The 25,819-nt window shown below is 48.4% G+C and overlaps 8 protein-coding genes across 8 annotated transcripts; 1 reads left to right on the top strand and 7 right to left on the bottom strand.

The window, feature by feature from the left end:
- Window positions 1-404: 404 nt before the first annotated feature.
- Window positions 405-1,243, bottom strand: FSUBG_10276 (bacterial-type extracellular deoxyribonuclease; the record flags this gene model as incomplete). The annotated part of the gene is made up of 4 exons (XM_036674837.1): window positions 405-725; window positions 789-945; window positions 999-1,132; window positions 1,184-1,243. 4 exons carry the CDS (start codon window positions 1,241-1,243, stop codon window positions 405-407), a joined length of 672 nt encoding a protein of 223 aa, XP_036534237.1.
- Window positions 1,244-2,671: 1,428 nt separating this feature from the next.
- FSUBG_10275 (uncharacterized protein) lies at window positions 2,672-4,258 on the bottom strand (the record flags this gene model as incomplete). The annotated part of the gene is made up of 1 exon (XM_036674836.1): window positions 2,672-4,258. The coding sequence occupies one exon, from the start codon at window positions 4,256-4,258 to the stop codon at window positions 2,672-2,674; it is 1,587 nt and encodes a 528-aa protein (XP_036534236.1).
- A 5,014-nt stretch (window positions 4,259-9,272) lies between these two features.
- Window positions 9,273-9,737, top strand: FSUBG_10274 (erythromycin esterase; the record flags this gene model as incomplete). The annotated part of the gene is made up of 1 exon (XM_036674835.1): window positions 9,273-9,737. One exon carries the CDS (start codon window positions 9,273-9,275, stop codon window positions 9,735-9,737), a length of 465 nt encoding a protein of 154 aa, XP_036534235.1.
- Window positions 9,738-10,262: 525 nt separating this feature from the next.
- FSUBG_10273 (thioredoxin 4A) lies at window positions 10,263-10,747 on the bottom strand (the record flags this gene model as incomplete). The annotated part of the gene is made up of 2 exons (XM_036674834.1): window positions 10,263-10,630; window positions 10,684-10,747. The coding sequence occupies 2 exons, from the start codon at window positions 10,745-10,747 to the stop codon at window positions 10,263-10,265; spliced, it is 432 nt and encodes a 143-aa protein (XP_036534234.1).
- Window positions 10,748-11,133: 386 nt separating this feature from the next.
- FSUBG_10272 (d-amino acid hydantoin hydrolase (hydantoinase)) lies at window positions 11,134-14,176 on the bottom strand (the record flags this gene model as incomplete). The annotated part of the gene is made up of 2 exons (XM_036674833.1): window positions 11,134-12,564; window positions 12,614-14,176. 2 exons carry the CDS (start codon window positions 14,174-14,176, stop codon window positions 11,134-11,136), a joined length of 2,994 nt encoding a protein of 997 aa, XP_036534233.1.
- A 918-nt stretch (window positions 14,177-15,094) lies between these two features.
- On the bottom strand, window positions 15,095-16,784 carry FSUBG_10271 (glucan synthesis regulatory; the record flags this gene model as incomplete). The annotated part of the gene is made up of 3 exons (XM_036674832.1): window positions 15,095-16,590; window positions 16,652-16,704; window positions 16,774-16,784. The coding sequence occupies 3 exons, from the start codon at window positions 16,782-16,784 to the stop codon at window positions 15,095-15,097; spliced, it is 1,560 nt and encodes a 519-aa protein (XP_036534232.1).
- A 3,066-nt stretch (window positions 16,785-19,850) lies between these two features.
- On the bottom strand, window positions 19,851-23,111 carry FSUBG_10270 (exocyst complex component sec8; the record flags this gene model as incomplete). The annotated part of the gene is made up of 2 exons (XM_036674831.1): window positions 19,851-20,505; window positions 20,554-23,111. The coding sequence occupies 2 exons, from the start codon at window positions 23,109-23,111 to the stop codon at window positions 19,851-19,853; spliced, it is 3,213 nt and encodes a 1,070-aa protein (XP_036534231.1).
- A 722-nt stretch (window positions 23,112-23,833) lies between these two features.
- FSUBG_10269 (epoxide hydrolase) lies at window positions 23,834-25,486 on the bottom strand (the record flags this gene model as incomplete). The annotated part of the gene is made up of 3 exons (XM_036674829.1): window positions 23,834-25,190; window positions 25,245-25,366; window positions 25,430-25,486. The coding sequence occupies 3 exons, from the start codon at window positions 25,484-25,486 to the stop codon at window positions 23,834-23,836; spliced, it is 1,536 nt and encodes a 511-aa protein (XP_036534230.1).
- Window positions 25,487-25,819: the final 333 nt, after the last annotated feature.

The raw sequence follows: 25,819 nt of genomic DNA, 5'->3' as shown, positions 1-25,819 counted from the left end.
GCAATCAGAAAGCCCTGATACCCCCCCCCCCAGATGTTGTTGCGGTTCACGAATAATTCAGCGGTGTATACAAAAAAGAGAGCGTTGGGCTGACGGTGGAGAAGACGGGGCGTTATTAATGCCTTGGTATTTGGATGCGTATAAAATTAATACTCTTCTTTGTAATGATATTGGGACGATATATGAATATATCACTGAATATGAAGATTAGATGTTTTGACAATATCTTTGCGCAGTCCACGCGAAGCCCATCTTGGCTTGATCTTTGGACTCTACTGTAGGATTTAAAGTAGCAGAATATCGCAGTTTGTGTTTATATAACGTTGCCAGTCCGTGGGTTCTTGGAGGCACCTGATTCAATATGTACAATACTCCCGATGAACCACTTCCCAAACCATATTGACTTAACAGTAGTCAAGCATGGAACCGAGAGCGGTCTTCTCGGCGCTGGTGATAGTCAACTGCCAGTAGCTCTTGACCTGGATCCAGCTCTTGGCGTAGGTGCAGTAGAAGCTGGTCAGAGGAGGCTTCCAAGAATCAGGGGACTTGTCGCTCTTTGCCTGGTTGACATTGTCGGTAACTTTGATGATGATGATGATGTTAGCTTGTTGTTCTTGATGCGTAAAGCATTGGGTTTGGGTTGACTTGCCTGCCCACAGCTGGGGTCGTGTAACATCATTGGCGAACTGGGTACGCTTGGCGGTAGTCCACGAAGCGGCTCCAGACTAAGAAGTGTTAGCTGGTGTCTCTCCAGACGTGAAGGGTCAGATATTGGCGAGGGGGCTTACAATCCAAGCATTCTTCAGCGGAACCATGTGATCAATGTCGATGTCGCTGGCCTGTGTCCAGGTGGCGCCGTCATAGGGAGACTTCCAAGTGCCTGAAGTAGCCGCGCAAGCCGAGTTGGTGACAACGGATGTTCCGTCTCTTTTCAAGACGTACTCACTAACAGGCTTATTAGTATCTGGACGTATGTCTCTTGATATGGGTGTAATCACCGAGTGTTGCAGGCACCCTCATAGGTCTCCCAGTGAGGGAAGAGGTCTCGGTCATAGGTGTCTGTGTTGGTGGAAGCGGCGACAGTGAGACCGCTCAGAAGTGAGCGAGCAGTGGAATCACTGGGAATGCCGGGCTAGATATGTCAGAGATAGTATCATGACAAGTGTAGTGAAGAATGTCATACAGGTGTAGGTGCGGCGAGGACGCCAGCAACAGGAACGAGAAGAGCGAGAGAGACCTTCATCTTGAGATGCCGGATTTGAGGAGGACAGAAGAGTTGGAGAGGGATGAAGAGAGAGGTGAAGAGCATTGCATACCTTTGTCGCTACACAAGTGTCTTTATATCACTCAAGCCAAGAGACCATCTCGGCATTCCTCCTAATCGCATCACCATCTCCATGCAAGACCGACAAGCATATACAGAAAACCACATAATTCATGCTCCTTCCTTATTGGACATACATCCGGTGCACAATAAGCTCTCCTCTGTCTAGACATCCTCACCGAGGCACGTATATGGGTTTCAAGTCCGTAGATCTCTCAGGCACGAGGCTTCGTGATAGGCGAGCAGATGACTATCGGGATATCGAGCGTCTAATTCAGTGCCGCGTTATAAAGTGCAGGGTCCAGTCAAAGGCTGAGACGCTGCCACGCTGATAAGGTAGTGCCGGTGATCGACATGGGGTGTTTCTGGATAGAGAATAAGAGTGTGGGGATGGGAGGATGGGTAACCTGCCTTTTGGGGAAGTGTGCGTCCGAGAACTGGCAGGGGGGTTATTTGCTGTGTAGATAGGTCTTCGTGGGGTTTTTGTTTGTGGTGTTTGTGGTGTCAAATGTTGTTTATACTGAGATAGAATGCAAGGATGGGAGAGGGAAGAAGAGGGAGAAGTAAAGCAGCCAGATGAACAAGAATGTGTAACACGGGCAGAGAAGAAAGAAACAATGCATCTACATCTGCCTCACTTTTAGATTTTGATCTTCACCCCGAGGCTGTTATCTTTAGAGGACTTGCTGTTCTAGGCAATGTGTCTCATGACTTGTGTACTGCTTCGACTAGACTCAGATAAGATGCGTAGATCTTTCCATGATGATGCTTGATTAGGAAGTCCGATATCGTAGTGCTCGAAATATGAACTTGTTGGTCACCTACCTACTTATCTGTCGCCATAGTCTAGTTCTCATCCAAGACATCGAGAGGCTGGCTAGATGGGTCAAGGTTGAATACTAGATCACTACAGCCAGAAACAAGCACTCATTGGTGGGTTTTCTTCTATTTTCTTCTCTAGTGAGCAATTGCCGTACATGTCCCCCGGTTACAATTATCATACAACCAAATCTTTGCATTGCGATATCGTGTCGGAATGCTGCACCGCATTTGCCAATTCCTTCTCGGCCTCTTCCCCGTTTTGTCTGATTATCGCCGTCTCAGGTATCTCTAAGATGCTTTGTATGCCGATATCTTGCGCCCCCAAAAAAGAAAAGAAAACCAAAATCACATGCCTTGCACAGAGCTTCTTTTCGGTAGAAATGGAGGCAAGGGTTCTCAAATGTGTCTCCCGGGAGGTTTCCGGAGGTTATCTGTCTGAAGCGCCAATACTGCACCAGGAAGCAGTCTACCAAGATCCGGCTCTCATCTTTGGCTTCTCGATTTGACCAGTGTCATAGGTTGATTCTAGGGGTGCCCTTGGAAGAAGAGATGATGTGAAGGAAGCGAGTGTAGATGGGGCACATGATCTCGCTGATCGATGCCATTGTACCCCGCAGCTGTACCATCAATTTCAGCCTGGTGAAGACTACCACCGAGTCTGTCGACCTGCTTCTTGAATCTGGTGCATCCTTCGGCGGCTTGGACAATGTACTTGATAGAGTGGGCGTACTTGCGCGGTCTATATCGGGGGTTGATGTCCAGGTTGAGCTTGGCTCCGTGGCGGATCATTTTGTTGAACAAAGCTTCCATGGCAGCATTACCCCCGTGTGCCACGATGGCTTTGGCCATAAATGCCAGTGCAGTGTTGCCGCACGCGTCGGGGATATTGAGAGTGTTTTGGTGAACTGTAGGGTCATAGTTCCGGTGAAACTTCATATCCATTTCACCCTTCAGGCATTTTTCAAGTAAATACTTGATCACGTGTTGTCTGCCGCTCCAATCTATAAGGGCAGATTGAGCCAAGATCAGGACTGGTGACTCGTATGGCCAGTAAGTTCGGACCATGCGGTGGTGAAACCCGTGGTTGTCCATGAGATCGTCCGCCATTCTTTTACATACAGTTCTCAGAGTCCCGTTGTTTGCTGATTCCAATGCAAGCCGAAACACACAGTGGAGTGGGTTGTTACCAAGGGAATCGACCATATAAGGTCCAAACCCGATGCCAGACTCCAGGAGGTATCTCAAGGCCTTGAGGTTGAAAGCCTGGATAGCAAAATGGAGAACGGAGTACCTCTCCAGTCCTCCAGGGGTCTCATTAAGTGAAGGGTGCGTCTTCACCGCGTGCCTCAACAGCTTGACAGAGTATTGCTGATCTGTCAAAGATGCCGCCAAGTGGTGGACGGTCATCGACCAGAAGGGAGGGTCTGGAGGTGCCACGCCGTGAGATGCAAAAGCAACAGCCAAGTTGAAAGTTCCGACGTAAGCCGCATCCCAGAATTCGTCTAGGAGATCAAAGGTTTCAACATCTTGCTGTATAAGAGGCGCCAGTGCAGGGTTCCACCGGAGTCTGTAGAGGTGATTGGAAAGCGCGGTCTCCTTGTCCAACAGATCTCTGAATTTCTGTGGCAAGACTAGATGAAAACTCTTGACCTCCTGATACTTAGCACCCAGGTCCCGTAGCTTTCGGATCACACGGTGCTGCTGCCGAGCTGCAGCGATATGAAGCAGAGTAAAGGTGGCTCTGGCATTCGCAGTACTTCGCTTGTATATCTTGTTGATATTGGGGCGTAGGAGCACGACAGGGTACTTGGAAAGAATGCGGTAGCCTAGTTGGTCAGAGCAGTTGAAGACAGCGTGTTGGAGGCCTTTGTGGCAGTCATCCTCTAGGTCTTGAGCGTAGAGGTAGGCCTGAAGTGAGATAAACAGGGATTTGTTCGTAAGGATCAGATTCCCAAGGCTGCCCAGATTCTGGTATCCAGGATCTTGCTCGGTGCGTTCTCCGAGCTCCTCGACGATGAGGAGCAAGAGTTCTGCGATTCTGAACGTCTTGACTGCTGGAGTATTGACCAAGCCTTGGGAGGGACCAGGGCGACGGACCAAAGGGGGCGGCATCTTGAATCTTGTGGTAAAAGAACAGCTGATGGGAGTTATTGGGATGAATATTGAGCCCAATATCGTGAGAAGAAAGGGGATGGGTTGATGAGTGAGAGTTGAGCAGGGAGAAATGGAGATGCCCTCAGCGGCGGGTGTTTATGTGTATGGGAAAATCAGATAACAGTACGCGACTGCGATGGAAGGAATTGAATGAGAACTTCCAAAGAAGTTAACACCCCAAAGATATGAAGTATAGAGTTGAGGTGGTGGTAACTCGCCTATGCTGGCGTTCCCGATGTTTGGTGGTGGAGGAGAAAAGAAGAGCGGAGGGTGGGAGACGAAGGTATGCATCCCAACGCAGCAGAATTAGGCTACTACTGCAGCACTCAAAGCATATTATACCACCTGAGCTCCTCTAGAAGGTTCCTCCTGATTTCGATTAATAGCACTAGCCCAAAGGCCAACCGCACTAAAGAATTATGATCACTCTCTAGGACTCCTTGTGCCGTGGATTTGTTGCATGATCACTGCTGAGACTTTTTTATTGGAGAACATAGTAGTAGAGATTGTATATGGCCATTGTGCACAAGTGATAATCGGTTCATAGCAGTGCCATGCGGAACATGGTGGCCTAGTTCCCAATATCGTTGTGCTCGAGGGCTACCCAGCCCGGCCAGTTACTCCACCAAATCTTCTTTCCAGGCTTATGGACTGCCAATATAGCTTGGAAGGGCATATTATAAGCCCCGATATTGCTTTGAGTATTTGTGTATGCGCATTGTGGAGAAAATGGGCAGTGACGCATCTATCTCGAATCGTTCGAAATCCCATCACTGGCGAGTGGGGATTAGCTTAGCAACAGCCAGTGCCATGAAGATACTGTAAACAATGTTTCTCTATAGCCTAGAGGATATTGTATGGTATATTGTGAATGTTGCTCTTCCGAATCGTAAAATGAGCCAGGGTCAGGGGATTTCGAGTTGTTCTCGCTCCATCAAGAAGTGACATCTAGGCACCATTGGAGTTTTCATCAAGCAACAATTACCGATTATATCTTATTTGACCGTCAAAAAATCAAGCTGCATTTGCCATGGTGTCACATTATTGTATTTTACATTTGTGATGTTATCGTGTTCCAAGTCTGAAAAGGTCCTTGCTCATCTCATTCGAGTGTCCCGGCATCGAAGCCATGCCTTATTAAGAACCATTTCACGCTTATTCAGAAAGGTTACAGACGGAGAACGTTTGTTAAAGCTGTCAAAGCACAAATGTCGCATACCACTAAGATAAGGTCAAGAAGGCGAAGGCGAGAACCCCTGATCTATGTGAACTGACGATTTACACTTCTCCGTGATAGATTCATGACAGGAAAAGCCAGTGGTACGCTGAAAACGTATTGAGGGATATAAATCGAACTGGAATAACGATAACTTTAAGATTCTGGGACGTAGATATGACAATGGGACAGGGGCGGTCTTGTTTTTGAGCCATGAACTATGTATGAGTAGTGGATAAGCGTCGAGCGAGATTATCTAGCGTTGCTGGCATAGATGCCGCACTGGAAACGGTAGCAACAGGAGGGTCGTTCCAGAGGAGGTCGAGATTGGTACGATGATGGTCGGCATGAATCTGCAAATACGGAGTGTTAGCTGATGAAATCAGTGAAGCCTCAGAAGATCCACGATTTCAAAGGTGAGTCCAGCTCACCTTCTTGGATTCTACTAAGCTGTGAGGTGTACAGCAAGGCTATGAGTCGTCCATCTTGTGGTGCGAATGGGGTTCCTAGACCTGAGTAAGGACACACTGCTATGAACCCAATTTCCTCCACTTCATATAGTCCAACACAAATGAGTTGGATCAGTCGAAGAGTAAACAGTCGCGACTGGACCTTGAGTTACGAGAGAGAGGCAGGAGTTTGTAGAGGTAGGAATGGTCGATCACCTTTGTCGAGGAAGAGGAAAGAAGTGAGACAAGATCGAGAGCTCAAAAAGGTGAAAGCAGCACAAACTTCCTTAATGAACGGGGTCGCGACATGGTCAGCGAGACGAACGGTCTTGTTCCTAAGTACCTGAGCCAGGGTGAAGATGATGGCGGGTAAAAAAGTGGGAGGGTAAGGATTGGGCTAGTAGATTTATCATACAATACCGACAGCCAGTACCTGGGTACCTACCTCAGTACCTAAGGTACCTTAGGTAGTGATGCCAGGTCCCCTCGACGTAAGGTATTTGCAGCGCAAGCCCTGATATGCAATGCTCTCTCGAACGTCGTCAATAGGTACTAGGCTAGTGAGCACACGAACAATTTAGAGTTGACAGGTCCACCCTCCCCGAACTGACTATGCCGTTCTTTGTCCTAGAGCAGATCTCGAACATGGGGGGACCCTGTAGTGTCGATCTTGACAGGGATGACAGTGGATGTCGACTCGGCCGAGTCTTGAGGTGACTCTTGTGTTCATGCATGAACATTTAAGAACATATTCCATCTTTGGTGATGGATTTGTTCCTCTGGTGGGCTATTCTGCCCCTGGGAGGACAGAAGTACTCGATTGAAACATTGATTCTGGCCTGTCTGTATCACAAATGAACAGTTGCTCAGTCTAGAAATGCTGCTCTATATTATCTCAGTGCTGTGTACTCAGTAGAGTGCTGCAGCACCTGCTTGTGGTGACATCGTTGCCCAGGCACCAGCAGTATTTTTCTTGTTCTTCCTTACTTTTACCCAGGTATGAGGTGTTCGCCCGCAAGCTCCCGAAGACGCTAGCCCTGCAAAGTGCATCCCCATGTTTCTACCAAAATCCCCAAGTACCTTTGCACTCACCTAGAACTCCTAAGTTTTGGATTCCATTCATTTTCTCACTCTTGCATCGCCACTTATAAGCTCTGGTCTTCGTTGCCGTCCTACACTTACACAATATGAAGCGCGCACCTTTACGCTTGACGAGCCACAATGCCACACTACAGTTTCCCGGCTCTGTATGGTACATTTCAGGCTATAATCAATGGCGATCTGTTTCTTTCAGCTACCATTAACTCACTTGGTAGCGTCTCATGTTCGGCAGTCTTTCCATCCCCATGTCCAGGTTCTGCGTCCACCAGATACACCACTTCCAACAACCCAATCTTCTGAGAGCCCATGACAAGAAGCTCTGATCCATAGGCCGACTATATATGCAGCGAGGGAAAGCTGGTCTACAGTTGATGACCTGAAGCTGGGGAGCCGTAGTGCAAGTCTCTTTACCCGCCCCGGCAATCAGTCGTGGGTGGGCGCGCACATGAAACAATGGCCAACAAGCAGGGTCCAAAAAGCATGGTAATGCTGAGACTCTGTGAATCATTCTTGTGATACTATCCTATTTCTTATTAACAACCCGCCCAGCTTGCAATGGAGATGCTAACTCCCTTGTTCTAGCCCCTATCTTTATACATCTTGTATACCAGTCCTCCCAGCCTCAATAGCAAAGAAGAAGACTCAATACGTGCCACCAGATATAACGGCCAACATCCATAGGTAAGGCTGCATATAAGTGCCGTCAGCGATCGAATGCAAATACCGTATTCCACAACAGCCGTGAAGTAGAACGGCGTGCTCAGGGTACACAAGACTGAGCTGCGACTGGATCCGTGTGCTTCAATTAACATTGACATACAAATGACAGGATAAACTTCCTATATACCACAAGTTGAGAAATGGACGCTGATGTCAATACGATGATGGTTTCTGACAATCGAGGGGCGTGAGCAAGAGAAACCCCATATGCTAGTCAAAGAGCCATATGAAGCTGAACCGTGAACACATTTTTGACATTTCTGGACTTCCTTGGCTGTGCGGTAAGCATGTTGTGTGAGAGTTCCCTGACTGGCAACTGGTTGGGACACTGGATCGTGTTTCGTCATATGCTATGTCACACGAACTGAAATTCCTAGTAATTCTGAAATGAGAATCGGTGTCGCCACTTTCAGCCGGCCTATTGGTGTGAAATGCTCAAGTGAACTCGAGCGTAAAAGGATGGCCAGTCCTCCATGGGCTATTTCTGGTTGAAATCACTATAACGAGTCATAGACCATGCTCTCCCATCTCAAGCTGAGTAAAAAATGGAAGTCTTGGGCGCAGAACAACTCAAATCGAATGTCTGACCCTTCAAATCAATCCACCAAGACGACACAATCACAAAGTACTTCGACAGCTTAGGGGGTTGTCAAGTGTTGCTTAGGTATAGGCGATACATCCCATGTCACGTCTGAGTTTTCCTCGGTTCGGGCAGAAATTACAAAGTATAAGATACAAAACCAGGGTTTCAACATCATTGCTGTTGAAGCAGACTGGCCTGATGCCGAGTCTGTTGATCGGTATGTCAGGCAACACCCAGGCTCTAGTCGGGCCACAGTAGAGACGACTCAGATGAGAAAGAAAATCGGAAAAGAGCCAGCGTTCTTAAGATTTCCTACTTTGATGTGGCGAAACATTGAAGTCAGCGACTTTTGTTTGTCAGCCATATACTATAGGAAGACCTTGTCATAGTAAGGGGTTCCCCAAGCGTTTGGCTTGGTCTAACAACTTTGTGGCGATGGATGCGCTCTGATAACTCTGACCTTAAAGAAGAAGAGGTAGTGGGATTTTACGGCCTGTATCTCTACTTGATGGGCATTTCGATGAAGGGAGTGGTTGACTATCTGGATACTGTTGACAAGGACATGGCATAAGTCGCAAAGGGGCGATATAGTAAACTGATGCACTGGTAAATGATCCTTACGAATATGGCCTAGAGTCTCCGGCAACTTCTTTTCAGGGGAATGAGGAAGACGTTATCGCGATGCTCAAGGATATCTAAGTACACGCACTGAATACTTTACAGCACTTGAAGAGGGCATGATGTGCAAAGTGAAGAGCAGAATACCAGAGTTGTTAAAGATAGGCAAGCTAGACCCTGAAAAGAACCCGTTGGAGGAAGACTGAAGGATATCCAGATGCCGAACAATACTATCAAGTCATGTATGGCGGGTGAGACGAAACATGGCATCTCCGAGACACCTATATGTTCGAAACTCTTACGAGACTTTTGGAACATCGCGGTCGTGATTACAAACCCATTGTCTGGTCACATAACAGCCACGTCGGTGATGCCCGGGCCACCAGCATTGGATGGTCAAAAGAGGAAATCAACATCGGGGATCTCTGCAAGAAAAGATTTGGAGCCCAGGCTCTCAGTACTGGCACAGGCACAAATACAGGCACAGTGGCTGCAGCCCAGGACTGGGACGGTAACATGAACATTATGGAGCTTCAGGCACGGCTCCCGGGCAGCTATGAGGAGTTCATGCATGCTGCGGGCATTGATCTCTTTGTTCTTGATCTCCGTAAAGGCAGATGCGGTAAAAGGCTACGAGAAATTCTGAACGAGAAAAGGCTGGAAGGGTTTATTAGTCTGCTGTACATTGACAAGTCGAAACACGTTGGGACGTTGGTGGTTCCAGCCCAAGGCACCTCGGGAGTACCATGAAATATGGCCGTTTGGATTATAAGCTTTTGCTGATATACGCAGTACTTCAAGTCAGTCTGATGGTTCCTTACTTCACCAAGTGCTCCATCTTGGGGGCCCGCGATTCTATGATATGGGCAATGCGATATGTCATGACTCAAGCGTGATGAGCAGTCCACGGGTCTCACATAGTTGAATGGCACAGTTACGCTTGGTCAGTAGCCTTACCTCTTGGTTTGCCTCTGGTAATATGCTCTCTAGACCATAAGCCTGGCTGCACTGTTGTCACAGCAAACTTGTATATCTTAACAGACTGTGTCAGAGAAGCGGTTCAAACTGGTTCAAATACGCATCGAGGAATCTCACCATTTGGTCCATATAATATTGGTCTTGACGAATTGTATCGTATCGTAGCCTCATTATCGATCGACTCGGAAGCCAGATATCCCTATCTTCCTCCAGTCATCATAAACGTATTAGCACCTCAAAAGCAAATCCAAATCCAGTCCGCGCCCATATCTCAAACCCTGATGGCCATTTCCAGGACTAGTACCTATGTCGGGTAGAATAATCCTTGGGACTGACGACCAAACCACGGCCCTTCTTGGCACCTCGATACACCGTTTCGAAAATGTCAATGAGCTCTTGCTTATCCTCGAGAACCCACTTGATCTTGTTGTTGTCACCGGTTCCCAGATCAATCATCATGTGCTTGTTTCGGAAGAAAAACATGAGGGAGCACGGGTCATACAGCTCGTACATTTGGTTGAAGTCGGGAACCTGGTCGATATCGCAAAGATAAATCACGGCGAAGTTGCGCACTTTGTCGGCGATCTTGTACAGTACTTCGTCCTGGCGCATACAGTCGGGATCCCAATCGCGGCCGAAGCGAATGACGACGAGACGATCTTCTTCTGAGAGGTTGTTAGTGGATGACAGGCAGAAAGGTTTGGGGGGTTGTATTTACCTGAGAGAATGGCTTGGTCCACATGCCAGCCGGTGTTGAGATGGGGAAGTACGACGGATCCCATGATGAGTGTACGAGAGCGCAAATGGTTCGTTAGTATGTGGTTATACGGCGACTACTTGGGCGAGTAGTTGGCGATGGTACGATCGAATTTGGTGATGGTGTTTTGGAAAAGGAAAGACACTATGATGGAAGGCGGCGGGATGTCATGAGGTGGGTTATGTGGGGCCATGCGCTAGCCATGTTTGGCCTCAGGTGAACAAATTCTCACCTTAGCCGAATATCAACCCAGAGTGGGAGCACAAAAGCATATACTGGAATTTGAGGACAGTTTTTATGCAGCTAAAGACTGCAAGACAAGCCATCACATTCGGTATATAATTTTCCAGTAGGATCCTTTTCTGAACCATATCCATATAAACTTCTCGCTTAATGTTGAGCCCACGGGACTTATTTTCGCTTATCAAACTCATCAATGACACTCCTCGGTTTGAAATACTTCCCCAAAGGCTCAAACTTGAGATGGCCAAGCCCAAAAGCCTCGGGGCCCCCAATCTTTATCCCTCTTTTAGTTCCTGTCCACCTGTCACTTGCCGATATTCCCAAAACCACAACAAGCAACCCATAGCGATATTCAGGTGTCCCAACTGCCTCTCCGTTCTGTGCATCAATTACACAGACTAAATCTGGCACAATAGCTAGGATATCCTCCTGGAGCTCCTCCTTCCGATCAGGGTGGACTCTCAAGGCAGCTATATTCTCGTTCTTGAAGGGAATCTTGACAACCCCCCTGAACTGTTCAGAAATATCCCCTGAAGCCACATGTTCATCGCGAACATCAGCCCCTTCAATGAGACACTCGCCATAAACATGCCCGTTTCTCAAGGTTCTCTCCACGCCAATAATTTTGCCCTTCCACAGAACCTTGCCGGCTCCTCGGCCGCCACACTCTTCGATGATCGTTTCAGCGACATTGTCGATGCGGTTCTCTTTCCGTGCCCGAGCTAAGGCGCGACCTATTCTCCAGGACTGTGATAGCGTATGTTCGATAGCCCAGCGTTTTGTCTCTTCTCCTGTGACAGGTGCATCTGCGGCGCCAACTTGAGAGCCCATCCCGCTCAAGGCAGAGCGGATGATACGCTCAACAGCTTCGTCGGACGATGCTTTGGGCATGACGAGCACGTTGCCGTTCCCGTCGCTCACGGCAATGGGTGACCAGATAGGGTCCCTCTCCTTGAAAACAACAGGTGTTGTTTGCCATTTTGTGGGATATGCTCTCCCCATCCAGTCTCCGTCAACTGTAGGGATGTCCATCTGATCACTTGACCCAAGCAACAACCCGCTCAAGCCATTGGCGCCTCCGACTTCAACAGATATCATGTGAGTAGCGGAAGTATTGCACATCTTGTACAATTCTTGTTGAGCTTCGAGTAGCTCATCACCAGCCAGCTTCTCGATCGCAACGGTAGGACTACCTACCCCGCCACCACAACCAACTCGTGCATCGTCTGGAAGATCTTCGGGATTGACCACTCGAATCATAGCACCGTTGCGTAACTGAGTTCGCAGTCGTACCATCAGACCGTAGGGGCTACCGCCGCCTCCAGTGCCAAGAATGTAGCAACCTGTTGCGATCCATGATACATCCCTTTCAGAAACATACCATGTTCGGTTTCTCACATCTGGACGGTACGACAGGATATCAAAGTCCTCATCTCGTCGTGTATTATGCTTTCGGCCTGTGTTCTTGGTATTCTTCTGATCGTGTCCCATGTTTTGATGGTCTCTGTGCTCGGCCTGAAATTCAGGGGCAACAACGTCTTTCGAGAAATCGAAGTCTCCAGTCGCCCGAACAACAAACCGAGTTTTGTTTTCGATATACTGTCATCTCGTTAGGAAGCTCCAGAGCATTCGCATATCAGTTGCCTACCTGAAGCGGGAAAACTTCCTTCTCAACAACTTTGACAGTCGATCTCAGAGCTCGAGCCTCAACAGTCTTTTCAACGGCAGCCCGACTAACCTCATCAAGGCACTCGTTGGTCGATTTGGATACGGTCGACTGAACTCTGTCCACAACCGCACTCACCCTTGCTATCGCAGCACCAATAGCATTGGCGACCTGTGACCACTGCGGTTTGATAACCTTACTCGCGCCCTTGAGCTCATCGGGAGCAATGACAGCTCCACCTCCTACCAGAATAACTGGTATGTCCTTGGGTGATGTCTTCATGGTGTCAATAACCTTTTCTAGTTTGTGTTTAATTGTCAAACTAATATTCGTTAGCTGATCCTCAGAAAGAGCGTCTTTCATGAGGACTGGGTCGCCAATCTTCAGCTCTGGATTTGCTAGGACAGTGCAATCGGTAGCTGTAAGAACATTTCCTCCAAATACAACTGCTTCCTCAGGAAGTTTATATCCCACACTATCTGGCCCAACAGAGACACTACTGTCTATCCGTACAATAGAACCTCCGCCGAGACCGATGCTCTTGATATCAGGACAAGAAAAGTTCATCCTCACTCCCGAAAGATCGCTGTAAGCTGCCTGTTGACGAGGAAAGCCGTTCTCCAGTAGAATCCCGACATCAGATGTGGTTCCTCCAATATCAACAACCATCATGGCTTCGTCCAGGTTGCCTTGCACAAGGAAAGCAGCTCCTCTCATGCTGTTGGTAGGGCCGCTTGAGAAAGTTCGGATCGGTAAACGAGCAGCAAGTTCGCCAGACAGGACAGTGCCATCATTCTGAGTAATAAACACCGCACAATCCCCCAGGCCTAGCCTCTTAACCGGTTCGTGAAACGATCGAATAGTCTTTCGGGCAAAAGGCAGAATGGAGGCGTTGAGAATAGCGGCGTTTTCTCTTTCGAGAAAGCCCAGATTGGCAACCCCCTTGGAGCATACAACGTCACAACCGGGTATTTCAGCCTTGATGACATCTGCCGCTCGCTCTTCTTGTCGTTCCACTGTATCAATAGGACTGAAAATGCCAACAACAACCACACTATTAATCCCTTTTTGTTTGATAATCGAACACTGCGTCTTGATCTCGTCTGGATCAATATCGGATATCAAACGGCCATCAACTTCCAGCCCGCCGTGTACCAGGGCATGGTGACCCAGGATAAGCTCTCTCATGTCATCAGGCCAGTCGACACAAGGCAAGTTATGCTTCGAGAAGGGTCCGCAGAGACGAATCACAGCAACCCGTGACAGTCTCGCAGCATCTCTCTCAACAACAGCATTAACAAATTGCGTTGTTCCTATAGTCACGCTTGCGACTTCATGAGGGCGAATAGAACTTGAGCTGAGCATCGTAGTGAGTGTATTGCTGATACCGACGCTTGGGTTCGCAGTTGTCGGTTCTTTGTGCCATGCGATGATTCCACGATTAGGCCCAGAGCTCAAGAGGTGATCGAGGAGGACACCGTCTGTGTTAGTCCCACCAACGTCGATGCCAATTCGAAGACGCCGCGATGCTATGGTTGTGTTCATGGTGGATAGTTATGCCCACTCGTGGTGTCGTCCTGTTGATATTCCAGTGTTGGCAGATAATCGATAGGCTCCGAACAACTTGTTAGACGACTGTCGCTATGTGAGCGCTTTATGATAGAGAAACAAGATCATGTCACACAACAGTTTGACCCGGTGCCGGCGATTGAGCTCCGCACGAGAGAGCTTGGCTATTATTGGTCTCGTGTGGGGTGCTTTCATCGAAGGATTGGATGGATCAAGCATGTTGGAGCTTCAGATCAAAGATAAGATCCTTATCAATCAGTGGAATCTCTCGGGTCGCCAGTGCATCAAAGGTTTTGACCAGTAATCAGCCACGACAACAAGATTGACTATTCTATAGTAAAGAATTTGAAGCACATGGCCCAAATGATTTACCCTAGCATCGCCTGTCCTATTAATGACAGATCTTTCGCCACAGTTGACAAAATTCATCATCTTCAAAATAAATGGAAACGTGAATTCTTATTCATACATTGATTACCATCCATCCTATGACTACCTTGTGAGAGGCATCGAGCTGCAGTCTAACCACAGCTCTGACTATCCCCAACGATCACCTATCCACATCTCGTCCTTGAGTAATAAACAAAGCTATCATAGTATACTAAGGCTTGTATGCTATTTCTGCGTTCCTCCTGGAAATATTCCAGCCGAAGAGTACAGAAAGAAGAAAATAAAAAAAATAAAAGTTCGCCTCTCATAGAAAGGATCATGGAATCTTGCGTATTTCTCACGACGCCTTTAACGCCAATTCTGTGTGTACCATCCCGGTGCGTCGCTCCGCATGAAGCCCTGGCCAGAAGTTGGTAAAAAATAACGAGTCTCATGCAATCATTGTCCCTATGCCAGTCCCCGTGCTTTCGTCTATTGCAAAATACACTGTCCATTGTTTGGTGCTTAAATCTCGATTGTCTTCATCGATTCGTCCACCACCTCGGGTTTCTTGCCGTTCGCCTTGGGAGATGGCTCTTCTTCCACCTTGAGGAGGTCGGATTCCACTCGGGGAATGCTGGTTGTCACTTTAGGTAGTTTGCTGTCCTGGCTTGGCCGGGGACTTTCGACCTCTACAAGCTTCTCAGGCTGGATATATGCGTCGGCCAGCTCTGGAATCGTTGTCTCCTCTGTGACCTTACTCAAAGGTGTCGCCTTTCCGTATCCTGCGCCTGGCCGGGGGCTGGCCAAAGGAGATGATCCACTGAGTCGTTGCATAGATCGGCCCCGAGGCTCGCCATTCTCACCACCACTACCATAAGGTGAAGAAGAACGCGAGCCAAGAGGAGAATTAGGCTTGGGTCCCATTGACCTTCGGTTTGAGGCTGCCCTTCTTCCGTATTTCTGATCCATTCTCCACCGCAGGATGCTGAAGTACGATGGCTCAACTCTTGTCTCTTTGAACTCTCGGAGCTTCAATTCGTTGGTTTCCTCATCCACATACCACTTGCCACTGTTGAGATCATCCGCGACAACAGCCAGGAACGCAGCCCAAGAGCGCGCGACAACGTATTTAGTATCGTAGTCACGACCAAACAGAATGATCTGACCCCACTGGCCACCAGGACCAGGAGCCAGGTCGACGGCCAAGTTGTTGCCACCCCAGTCACGGACGAGGGGGATCCATGAGCTATGGGCATATGCCTTTTGAACAGCATTGGGGGGCACGCAGTCCTGGCGAGAGAGGAGATCTTGTCTCCAAGGACCAGGGCTGCCGCCAGCTGCGGCGCCTTGCTTGGAGGAAGAAGCCTCATTGCTGCCACCGAAAGCCTTGGAAGGAGTAGAGGGCTTGTTGATGGATGTTTCGAGCAAATACTGGTGATTGACGGTCCTCCAATTATCCCATTCCTGGACAATCTCTTCGCAATCCAGCAACATGTGGCTAAATATAATTCCGGTGGGCATTCCTCCTCGTTCTTGACCATCGTGAACCATAAGCGAGTCGCGGACGTCTTGAGGAAGAGAGCAGTCAAGCTGATGCTCCAGGTCGTTCAGATCATTGTTGGTAGCACCTTCGCATAGCTGGTCGTAGAGCTCTGGATAGTTTTCATCTGCCCAAGCGTCTATACGCCTCCAGGAGTGAGCAACTGAGGGGGCAGGGGGGAGGCCATCGGCAAAGTTTTGCATTGGGACGTCACCAGGGCTCTGCACCTCGAAGCCATCGCCCTGACTGGCATTTCGCGCGCTCATTGATCTCAGGCCAGGTGAATAGGGGGCGCTTGTTGGGGCGAAAGTAGCGCCGTCGGGCTGGAGGGGAGAAGCCCGGCCGGTTTCGTCGGAGTAGGGAGATGAGACATCGTTTCGAGAATCGGAGGCTGTTGCTACGCCAGTCATAATACCACCTCGGCCATTCTGTAGGGGGACATGTCGACCGGTTCGATAAGGGGAGTCAAATGAGGAGTCTGCAAGTTGTTCAGTATGTGGTTTGTGAAGTTTTGCGCTCGGGCATCAGGGGTCGCATACGTCTGTCATAACTAGTCATAGTATGCCAGAAAGACCTGATGGTCGCACCGAAACTATTAAAGTAAAGTGTCAGCGGCAGGCGAAAGCAGTAAGCGATATCGAATGAGGGTATCGAGACATACGTGTTTGCCATTGTGGCGACAGTAGGGGCTCAAAACCCGAAGAACGGCGAAAAAGGGTGAACGAGCGTCGGTTGCTAGGGGTTTGGTTGCGACGGGAAGACAAGGTGAAGAGCCACGATGAAAGAGCCTGAGCCTGGTCTAGCGATTAAAATAAAGCGGTGTGAAATAAAGGGAAAGAAGAGTGTGAGCGAGCGAGAAAGATTTGCGAGAGAGCGACGAATGGAGTTTGTTGATGAATGGATGATGATGTAGGGTTTAAGGTGAAGATTGATGCCGCCGAAAAGTCCCAAAACCCCGAGTTGGTTGTCCAATCCAATCTAATCCAGGGGAACCTGACGAGCCAAATGGGCCAAATGGAGCTACAAGAGGAGCAAGGTGGCTGCTGGCCGGTGGTCTACTCCGCTCGGACGCGTGGGGTCTTCTCTTTCTTTCTTTCTTCCCACTGTCGTGTAAGGTCCTTAGAAGTGGATGCACCAGGGGAAGGGGATAGGCGAGGTAATTATAGTAATCTTGGGTGTAACTTGTGAGTTTCTAGTTGCAATCTCGAAGCATGAAATACCTAGACGGGTGCTGTTGAGGGGATACTTTACTGGAATGGGAGGTCGGCACTGGGAAAAAGGACCCTGAGATGGATGATGGAATGAAACAGGTAGTTAGTGGGATGGATGCAATAAAAGGGCTGGCCTGGCACATGAGAAGAGAAGATGAGAAAAGAGGTTGGCCTCTTTGTTTTGTTGTTGATTGATTATTCAAATCGACCAATAGACAGACGGGTTCTGGTGTCTCTCATTTGGAGCCAGCGTCTCCGCAGTGCCTCAGTGCACTGCAATCCGGCACTCGAACAGTGGAGTGTGGCGGAAGTGATAAGGGGCTGACAGATGATGCTACTGTTCCATCGAGGTCACTGACACTGAGTGGCTGCTTCGGCTTCAGATGGACAAGGGCTGCATAAAAGTTGGCAGCAGAGGAGAAAGGGCCCGGACTAATAGGAGATGCTCCGCGATTAGGTTAGAAAGATGCAGCCAATCGTCCCTTATTAATTAACTAATAAGCTCTTATCCGTACTTTCCCATCCATTAAACTCAATGCCATTGTCTTCCAGGATTTACCGGTTTTCACTAACTCAATACCTCGGTAGACTCAAAATATTGGGCTCTAACATTCCTAACCACGCGTGGTCCAGCTGAAGCCCGTTCAATACTCCTGAATTCCATCCCATTTCCATTCCCTTGGCTACTAAACTACATAGTCGGGTTTGAGACGGCCAGGCGAAGGCCGCGGGGGGCTTGCATAAGGTAGGGTAGAGAAGAGCTAGCAATGCAAGGTACCGCACCCGCAAGCACACTATGACCCGCTACATGTTTCGAGATTAGGTTCAGGGGCAGCCTAAATCCAAGGTCCTGGTCGCAAATGATAACGCACTGCAGAAATTCAATGGACAGCAGAGACTGAAGAAAAAACGCCGTGGCTTCTTGTTTTTAAGGGTCCGATATAAGTGCCTAGCCACGAAACTCAATGTTGCAAAATGAACGGCGACAAATACAACAATCGTTTTAAGTCCACCGTGCCAGAAACCTACAATATGCTCATCAACGGCAAACTGGGTGTTGTGGAGCAGTTGATCGATCGAGAATCCATCCCATATCCATGTCCGTCATGTTGAACCCCGAGAGATATCACGAACCTGGCCCTCGGGGGGCAAGAAAACTCCGGCCTGAATTTAAGGTATCAAAAATAAACTTAGCAAAGGATATCCTAAATCTAGCAAAGCTATCCTAAATTTATCCTAAGTTACCCAAGTCTTTTTGTCATTTAGGATCAAGGTCCTGAGTTTTCTTTCCTCCCCTAGCCTGGATACAGAAGCTTTAAATAAAGACATCTCGCCTCCGTTTGAGACTCGATGCTTGATCCTTCCATTACAAATTCACATCCAAGGTTCATTCTGGACTGATGATCTTAGCGCCCTTGAACCCAGTAATATGATCTTCCCCTAATCTCGTCCTCCAACTCGAGGTTCAAACTTTGATATCCATAGATATATCTATATGTACCCAGATAATCTATCCACATACGCTCCACGAAAGACCAAAAATATCTTTCGAAATACGAGATGTTGGCCCTGAATTCTTCACCTACGGTTCCTCAGCCTAAGGTAAATTGAAGTTTTCTACTCCGTCTTGCACGTATGCCTAGGTGGTATACGGATGTTTATCAGCAACCCCTAATGCTATTGGCTTTAAACAATACGGATATCACACCCGTTCCGAATCCAAGTCTCCTATCGCCATGGATTCTACCATTGCCACCGCTGGCTGGGCTGCCTCATGCAGATCCCGTCACTCACAGATGTTGCTCAAATGCGGGGGAGGGAAGTGATTTCTAATTCTGGCGTCTCTGTGAGACTGCAATCCTCTCCGAGGGGACATAGTGTGTTTTTTATTGTGTTTTTTATGATTTTATCCACGTTCTGACCACCTTGCATAATTGATAGAGGACTAATCAGCATACGGAATGGTTGACGCATGATAAAAGCATATATTAAATGGCTTATTTATTGAGAGTTGATATTGGATTAGAGGCAATAGAGTCTATTCTGCCTGGAAGGGAAAAAAGCTAATGTGTTATTTTTACCGAGTCGCCGAAGATCTATCTCACCAAGTGGCGAGTAAGTTGATGGCTTCAGATCAATCAATCTGTGAGACTGCAACTGTGATGTCACTTGTTCTTGTGTTTGCTACACAAAGCATGGTCATAAGATGACAATCCCCTCCCCATTGGTCTTTTCTTGTGTTCATCATGGCTTTCGCATGGTCCAGACGGATATTTGCCGCCACTTACAACAGAGACGTGTATTTCCGTGACAGTCGATCAAGCTTGATTTCCTGCGGCAAGTTTTACGGCGATATTTAAGCAGCCATAAACAGTTTTGTTTGGTTCCATACCTGATTTGTATAACCATTCATCACGCGTCGCTACTACTTTACACTTCAAATCAACCACTAACATACCTGTTCCAAGCAATCCCTCAACTCCATTGAAGCGAAGCACTTCGTGCATCACATATCGTCTTGGCCCATCTATGTCTGCCACATGTGCTCACTCAGCCCGAGCAGTTTGTCCTGCATCTGTCGCTTGGCTGCAGTGGCGATTCCTCGTTCAGGATTTGCCATAGCCTCACTATAGCAGAGCTCGACAAGTGCCTTGAGCTCGTCGTACGAAAAGTTGTCTGGGTCCTGCGCGCTGGTCCCTCGTTGCTGCTCTTTGTCCTCCTTTGCCTTCTCTACAATGGCGTCTGCACCTTGTTCATATAGCGAAAAGTAATTTGCTGCACGCGCTAGGTTCACCCCTTCCTCCACGTTCTTGAGGTTCTGTTGCAGCACAAGAATGTTGAGTTGCATACGCCCACAGCCCTTGTCATTCATAGGCGACGTTTTGCATGCATTGCTCACAAGATAGCAGTTTATAAGCAGCCCCAGGCCCGTTCGAATAAAGGCAATCTCCTTCTCTCTGAGATACTTCACGATCGTCTCGTCGAAGAATACCAATTCCGAGTTGAGGCTCAAGATCTGGGGGTCAGGTTCACTCACTTCCTGGTCAAGCAGGTAGGGTGCCACCTTGGGTGACAAGGCAATGGACAATGAATGAACTATGCGGCACCGTATCTCCATGTGGAGAGTTAGTAACGCAGTTCCTGCAAGTTCTTCGAAGGACGACACTATGCTGTCAAACGCTCTGAACATTGATCAGTTATATGTTTGCCCATTGGGTCGTATTACTTACTGTACAGTTTCCTGCGTTAGTGGTAGTGACACAGGGCCTTCTTCTCCTGCGGTCTTGCCAGTATCGTTCATAAGAGTCCATCTTCGGCTCGAATGTCGAGGCAGATTTTGTCGTGATGTATCTGTGTCATGCGTTGTGATCTGCCGCAGGCCAGCAATTTTAACAGCAAGCCACTTCATGCTGGTGTACAATAGACACAGGGATGAGATGGATTCTCGATCTTGAATGATGTCACCTGAGTCGAGTGGCGACTCATCTGTGAGTTCCATCAACAAGTGTATCTCCTTTTCGGCCAATTCCCAGTCCATCTCTTCTGACATGAAAAGCTTCTTCATTGTTTCTTGTATCTCTCCTTGGTTCAGAGAGAATCGTGCTGATGACCTCAGGTTGTCGTTACTAATCTCGGTAGCCGGATCCTGAGCTTTGACGACAAGCGTTTTGAACCAGCTGAAGCAGCGGTCATAGTATCGCATCATTTGAGTGACAATCAGCGAGCTGAGTGCTTGGTCTGGTGGTATGGTTCCCAGCATACGACAAAAAGCTGTCACAACCTCGAAAAAGGCTGTTGTTCCTCGGAACACAGGCCGACGTGCTACCTGGCTCCAGGCCGGGTCTTGTGTGAATGCATCTGCCTCCCCAAAGACGGTGTCGCTCAATTTGGCGAGAGTCTCATCCAATTGTGGTTGAAAGACATTGACCAAGAAATTGTCGAGGAATGTTGTTAGCGTGCTTGCTGCCAGGTCTGAACCGGGAGGGACGATGTTCTTGAGACGCTGCAGGAAGACTAACGTCGGCGGTAGTAACAAGCTCATATTGAAGACACTAGGTTCCACCAGAGATTTGTACGAGCCTGTTGTTTGATGGCTGTTTCCAAACGCACCATCACTTCCTGCTCCTGCCCCTCTTCTTCCTCCTTCCTGGACATTCCGCCCTTTTCTGTCTTGCTTTCGAGATCCTAGCCCAGGAACGGCATCCTGGATGATATTGTCCAATGCGTCATATTCACTCGTCATCTCAACAGACTTTGTGTTTGCTTCAGAAAACTTGAAAAGATGCTCTCGTATGTCTTTCTTGCCATGGAGCGTATCTCCTGGGTTCGGCGAGTCGAACTGATAGACATCTGCGTCGGTCGTAACATAATTATGCAGCAGGGATCTAATCTCGTTCTGGTAAAGATTCCACAGCTCTTTGAAGCTTCCAAGTAGGGCACTATTGTTTCCAGCGCCTTCCCTTCGGATTAGGACCTTGATAGACTCGTGGAACACACGATGACCTTCTCCAATTGCCTCAAACTTGCCATATAAAGACCACAAGAGGTCGTAAATCACATCTGCTCGCATTTGTGTTTCACGTGTTCCATAGACGTGAAGACCATCGCCTCTGGCTGATCCTCCTCGTAAAGAGCTGGGATGCCTCTGATCCACCTCATTGATAGTCTCATTGACGATAGTGAAGAGCTCAACTGGGAGTCGCTGCTTAAGAGTCTCCACGGCATTCTGCAACCGTCCGAGCCTGTTCAGAGATTCCACCAGCAGTCCTACATAGTAGAATGTATCGGCTTCGGGATTTTTCATAGGGTCTTCCCGGACCGTCTTGTCAACGTCAATGGCATCGAGAATACCGTGAAATGGGGCGATGGGCTTGATATCACCAAAGCCTTCCGTGACGGCGCCTTGCGATTTAGCCAAGCTCTGCCATCTTTCCTGGCAATACGGTGACTTGAGATAGAGGTGCTCGTGTAGCTCTTCCACAAGGATATCCATCAGGGCAGTCTCTTGGTTTGCAAGATAGCTCCGCAAGTCAGTAAGGGCACCAATATCGTCCAATTCAGGCTTCCGTAGCTTTCGCAACGCATTCTGAAGCACTTCCACGGCCGTCAAGAATCTCTTCTCCGATATCCTTGCCTCCAACTGATCCGGTACTGCTCGGAGGTCATCCAACTCATTAAGAGTTTGCACCAAGGCGTCAAACTCTTGTGATGATTTTGAAAGCTTCTTCAACTCAGGATCCGTCGCGCAGAGACTCGTTTTGGAATTCGCCAGTGATTCCTTCAAGGCACGTACTCGCTTCTGCGACTGCTGGATGCTACTTTGAATTTTGTGAAATGTGCCTATAGAACTGTTGAAGCCCTGGTGGTGTTCGTGGACGATACCCTTGAGCGACTCTTGCAGGTAGTTATGTGATTGCTGGAACTGGGTGTATTCGTGGGCGCGACCAACCGAGCTCCTGTCGAGCAGCTGAAGCGCCAGCTGAACAGGGACGCAATCGTCTTGACACATTGCAGGCCATTCTTTTTTTATATGGTCGATAACCTCGGTGATTTGCCGTGCAGCATGAGTGTCTGCTGGTTGTGGTGGAGCTTGTACTTGTGGTATACGTGATCGGGAGGACATCTGTCGAAGACTAGGTGGTGGTCGCGGCTGTTGGGTGGTAGGCGGTGTAGCATATCGATCGCTACCGTAGCCATCTTGATACCCGGATCGGTAGTCATCGTTGGAGCGTCCAAAGTTGCCATAGCCGTTACCTTCGCGGTGAGGTCGGTCGTATCGATTCGACATGATGAGTATGAGGTTGGGAGATGGCGGGCCGATTAAGAGAAATGGACTGTTTCGTGGCGCATCGTCGCCATGCAGAAAACGATGGATAGTGCTAAGACAGCTCTGAGAAAATAGAAGGCTCGTAGGTCTGCAATGTGTCCATATAGACAGAGTCAAGTCGTGTTCGCTGTTAGAAGTCGGGTAGAGGGGTAGGAGCTGGTTAAGTCACCATCTGGCTCACCAAAGGGGTTGTCTTAGTACCTATCTAAGGCCCGTCTGGGTCACTAGGTCGGAGCTATCGCGTAGGGTAACCAGCCACTCGCTATCTGATGTACCTAGACCTTGAACCTCAATTATTCAACTGTAGCCACGAGGAAAGGTTGCCATTAATTTTGGCGATTCATCATACTGCTTGATTGTGAAAATAGTTTTACGCTAATGTAGCATCAATTCAAAAGAGTCTCACTACAGGTGAGCCGAGTTCACTGATATAGATGCAACATCCATAGCCGTCAAGTATAAACAGCTCAGTAATATTCAATTAAAAAGACGGTGTCTCGACTAGATAAGACACAACGTAGGAAACTTTAGTCTGCTGTCAGACTTTTGGTATATAATTTTTCTCATAAGCTTATTGTTTTCATAGCAAGTGACGAGACTCAGAGAAAAAGAACCGACATGACGGTGTCGAATTAAGTTCCACCACCCACTTGCCCTCATAAACATCATCCTGTCGATATTCATCAATGAGTACCTCCGTGTATAGCTGCTTGCGGAGGGACAAGGTGTTGATGATCGTCCCCTGCTGGTTTCTGTACACCAGTTTTAGGAAGCCCCTCACCCGGACTGGCGTTCGGATCCTGGACTGTTGTTCCAGACAGATCTGCTTGAGCTATTCGGCCATCCTGCACTTCGAGCTGATCCTGAAGAACAGCCCCAGGTTGTTCAGCAACCTGCATCCTTCTATCCTTTGCCAATATTGCTTTCACTAGACCACGCACTCCTTCAATTATCACATCTTGCCGGTCCCAAGCCAAGAAACCTGGAGTTCCAGGGGCTCGGTTGAGGTGCACGATGTGGTACTCCCTATTAGCCCAGACAGGGCAAGAGTACATGGTCTTTGCAGGTCGTGGGAGTGTCCGTTGCAGCTCAACCTGATCATCGTCCCCAGTGAAAACGGTAATGGCAACCTTGGGTTTCTTAGTCGTCTTCTTTTCCTCCACAGGCTCAATCTCTGACGCGCATTGAGCCCAGAATCGCAGAGCAGCCTCAGGGCCAGGTAGCCATATGAGACAAGTGAGAGTGATGATGTCTTCAGGTGTGAGTTCCTTCTTGGGACCAAGAGTCCGGAGCAGTTTCAGCACATAGAGGAGGAGGCCTGTCGGAGAGTCGCACAGCGCATATGACGGCGTGTTTGGTTCAAAGTCACTGCGACTATGCTGTCTCAGGTCAACAGCCGACTTTTTCTTGCTGAACTGTGTCGTCTTTTGCTTCTGTATAGCTGAGAGGTCGTCTTTGGAGTAACCCAGAATTGAAGAGCCCAAGAGTCGAGCAAGCTTCCATTTTAACCACTCACTGGCCGAGCCCGAGAGTGTAGGACATGTCAGAGGAGGTGCAATAAAATGAAACCCCAGGCATGATTCTGAATAATGAATTGAGAGGTGCCGGGCCAGTCTCCAATCAATAGCAGCAGGCGAAATTGAAGCAGAGCCGGCGTTACTTCCAACGTAATGTTTGTATGATAATCTCTTCATCAAGCTGTCCAGTAGTTGAGCTGTTGTAGAAACAGGAGGTGCATTAGAAGGAAGGGCATCGCTGAAACCCAGGCCAGGCAAGGCCGGAATCACAACATGAAACGGCTGGTTTGTACCAGCATCCTCAGGATCACTTAACGGCTGAACCAGGTGACCTAGCGACAGGTTGGTCAAAGGGAAAGGAGGTATGAAGAGCAAAGGAACAGCGTTAGCATGAGGAGAGCGGGCGTGAATAAAATGAAGCCTGACTGGCGTTGAAGAAATGGAAGTTTGAAAACTTGTTCTGAACTGGGGAAGAGTTTGGTTCAGCTCTTCTTCGTGGTTCTGCCATGAGAATGATTCTTGCCTAGGGACTATACGTGAGCCTCGCCCTACGCAGCTCTCTCACAGAACCACTCACCAAAAGTCAACAAGAGACTCAACTTGAGGCTTTGGCTCCCACCAATCTTTTGAACGAGGCTCATGGGGCAGCCGGGTAAGCTCTAGTTTCTGCCGCGTGATATCAAGATACTTGCTTGATACCTGTAAAAAGGCGAATGGTTAGTAGCTCCTCGATAGGAGGGTGTCTCTCGTTGAGGTACTGACACGGATACGATAAGGCTGTACCTCATCACCGGAGTCTCCGGGTTGCTGTTGAGACATGCTCTAGTGTTGTATCAGCAAATTCAGTTCTGCTCGACTTTGATATGATGTAAGATGTCCAGGCTTCAGTAGTGACCAAATGAAGCAGAGCGAAATCGAAAAGCTAGCAAAGGGACACTTTGAGAAGGGTGAGAACCGAGAAATTAGAAAATGCGACCGACTGCGAGTTGCATCAATAAGCTGAGTTGCTTTCCTGTTGAACCGTAACCCGGCCAAAAAAACAACAGGACCTGGACCCTTACAACCCACCCTTCAACAAGACCCTTGTCGCGATAGCTGCTAGAATTAAGACCTTGAGACGTGGCTGATGACTACTGTGGCTTTAGCGTATGG

Source organism: Fusarium subglutinans, assembly GCF_013396075.1.
Source record: "Fusarium subglutinans strain NRRL 66333 chromosome Unknown NRRL66333_c0000176, whole genome shotgun sequence".
NCBI lineage: Eukaryota > Fungi > Ascomycota > Sordariomycetes > Hypocreales > Nectriaceae > Fusarium > Fusarium subglutinans.
The sequence above is the reverse complement of the archived record's forward strand: the minus strand, read 5'-3'. Positions and strand labels throughout refer to the sequence as shown.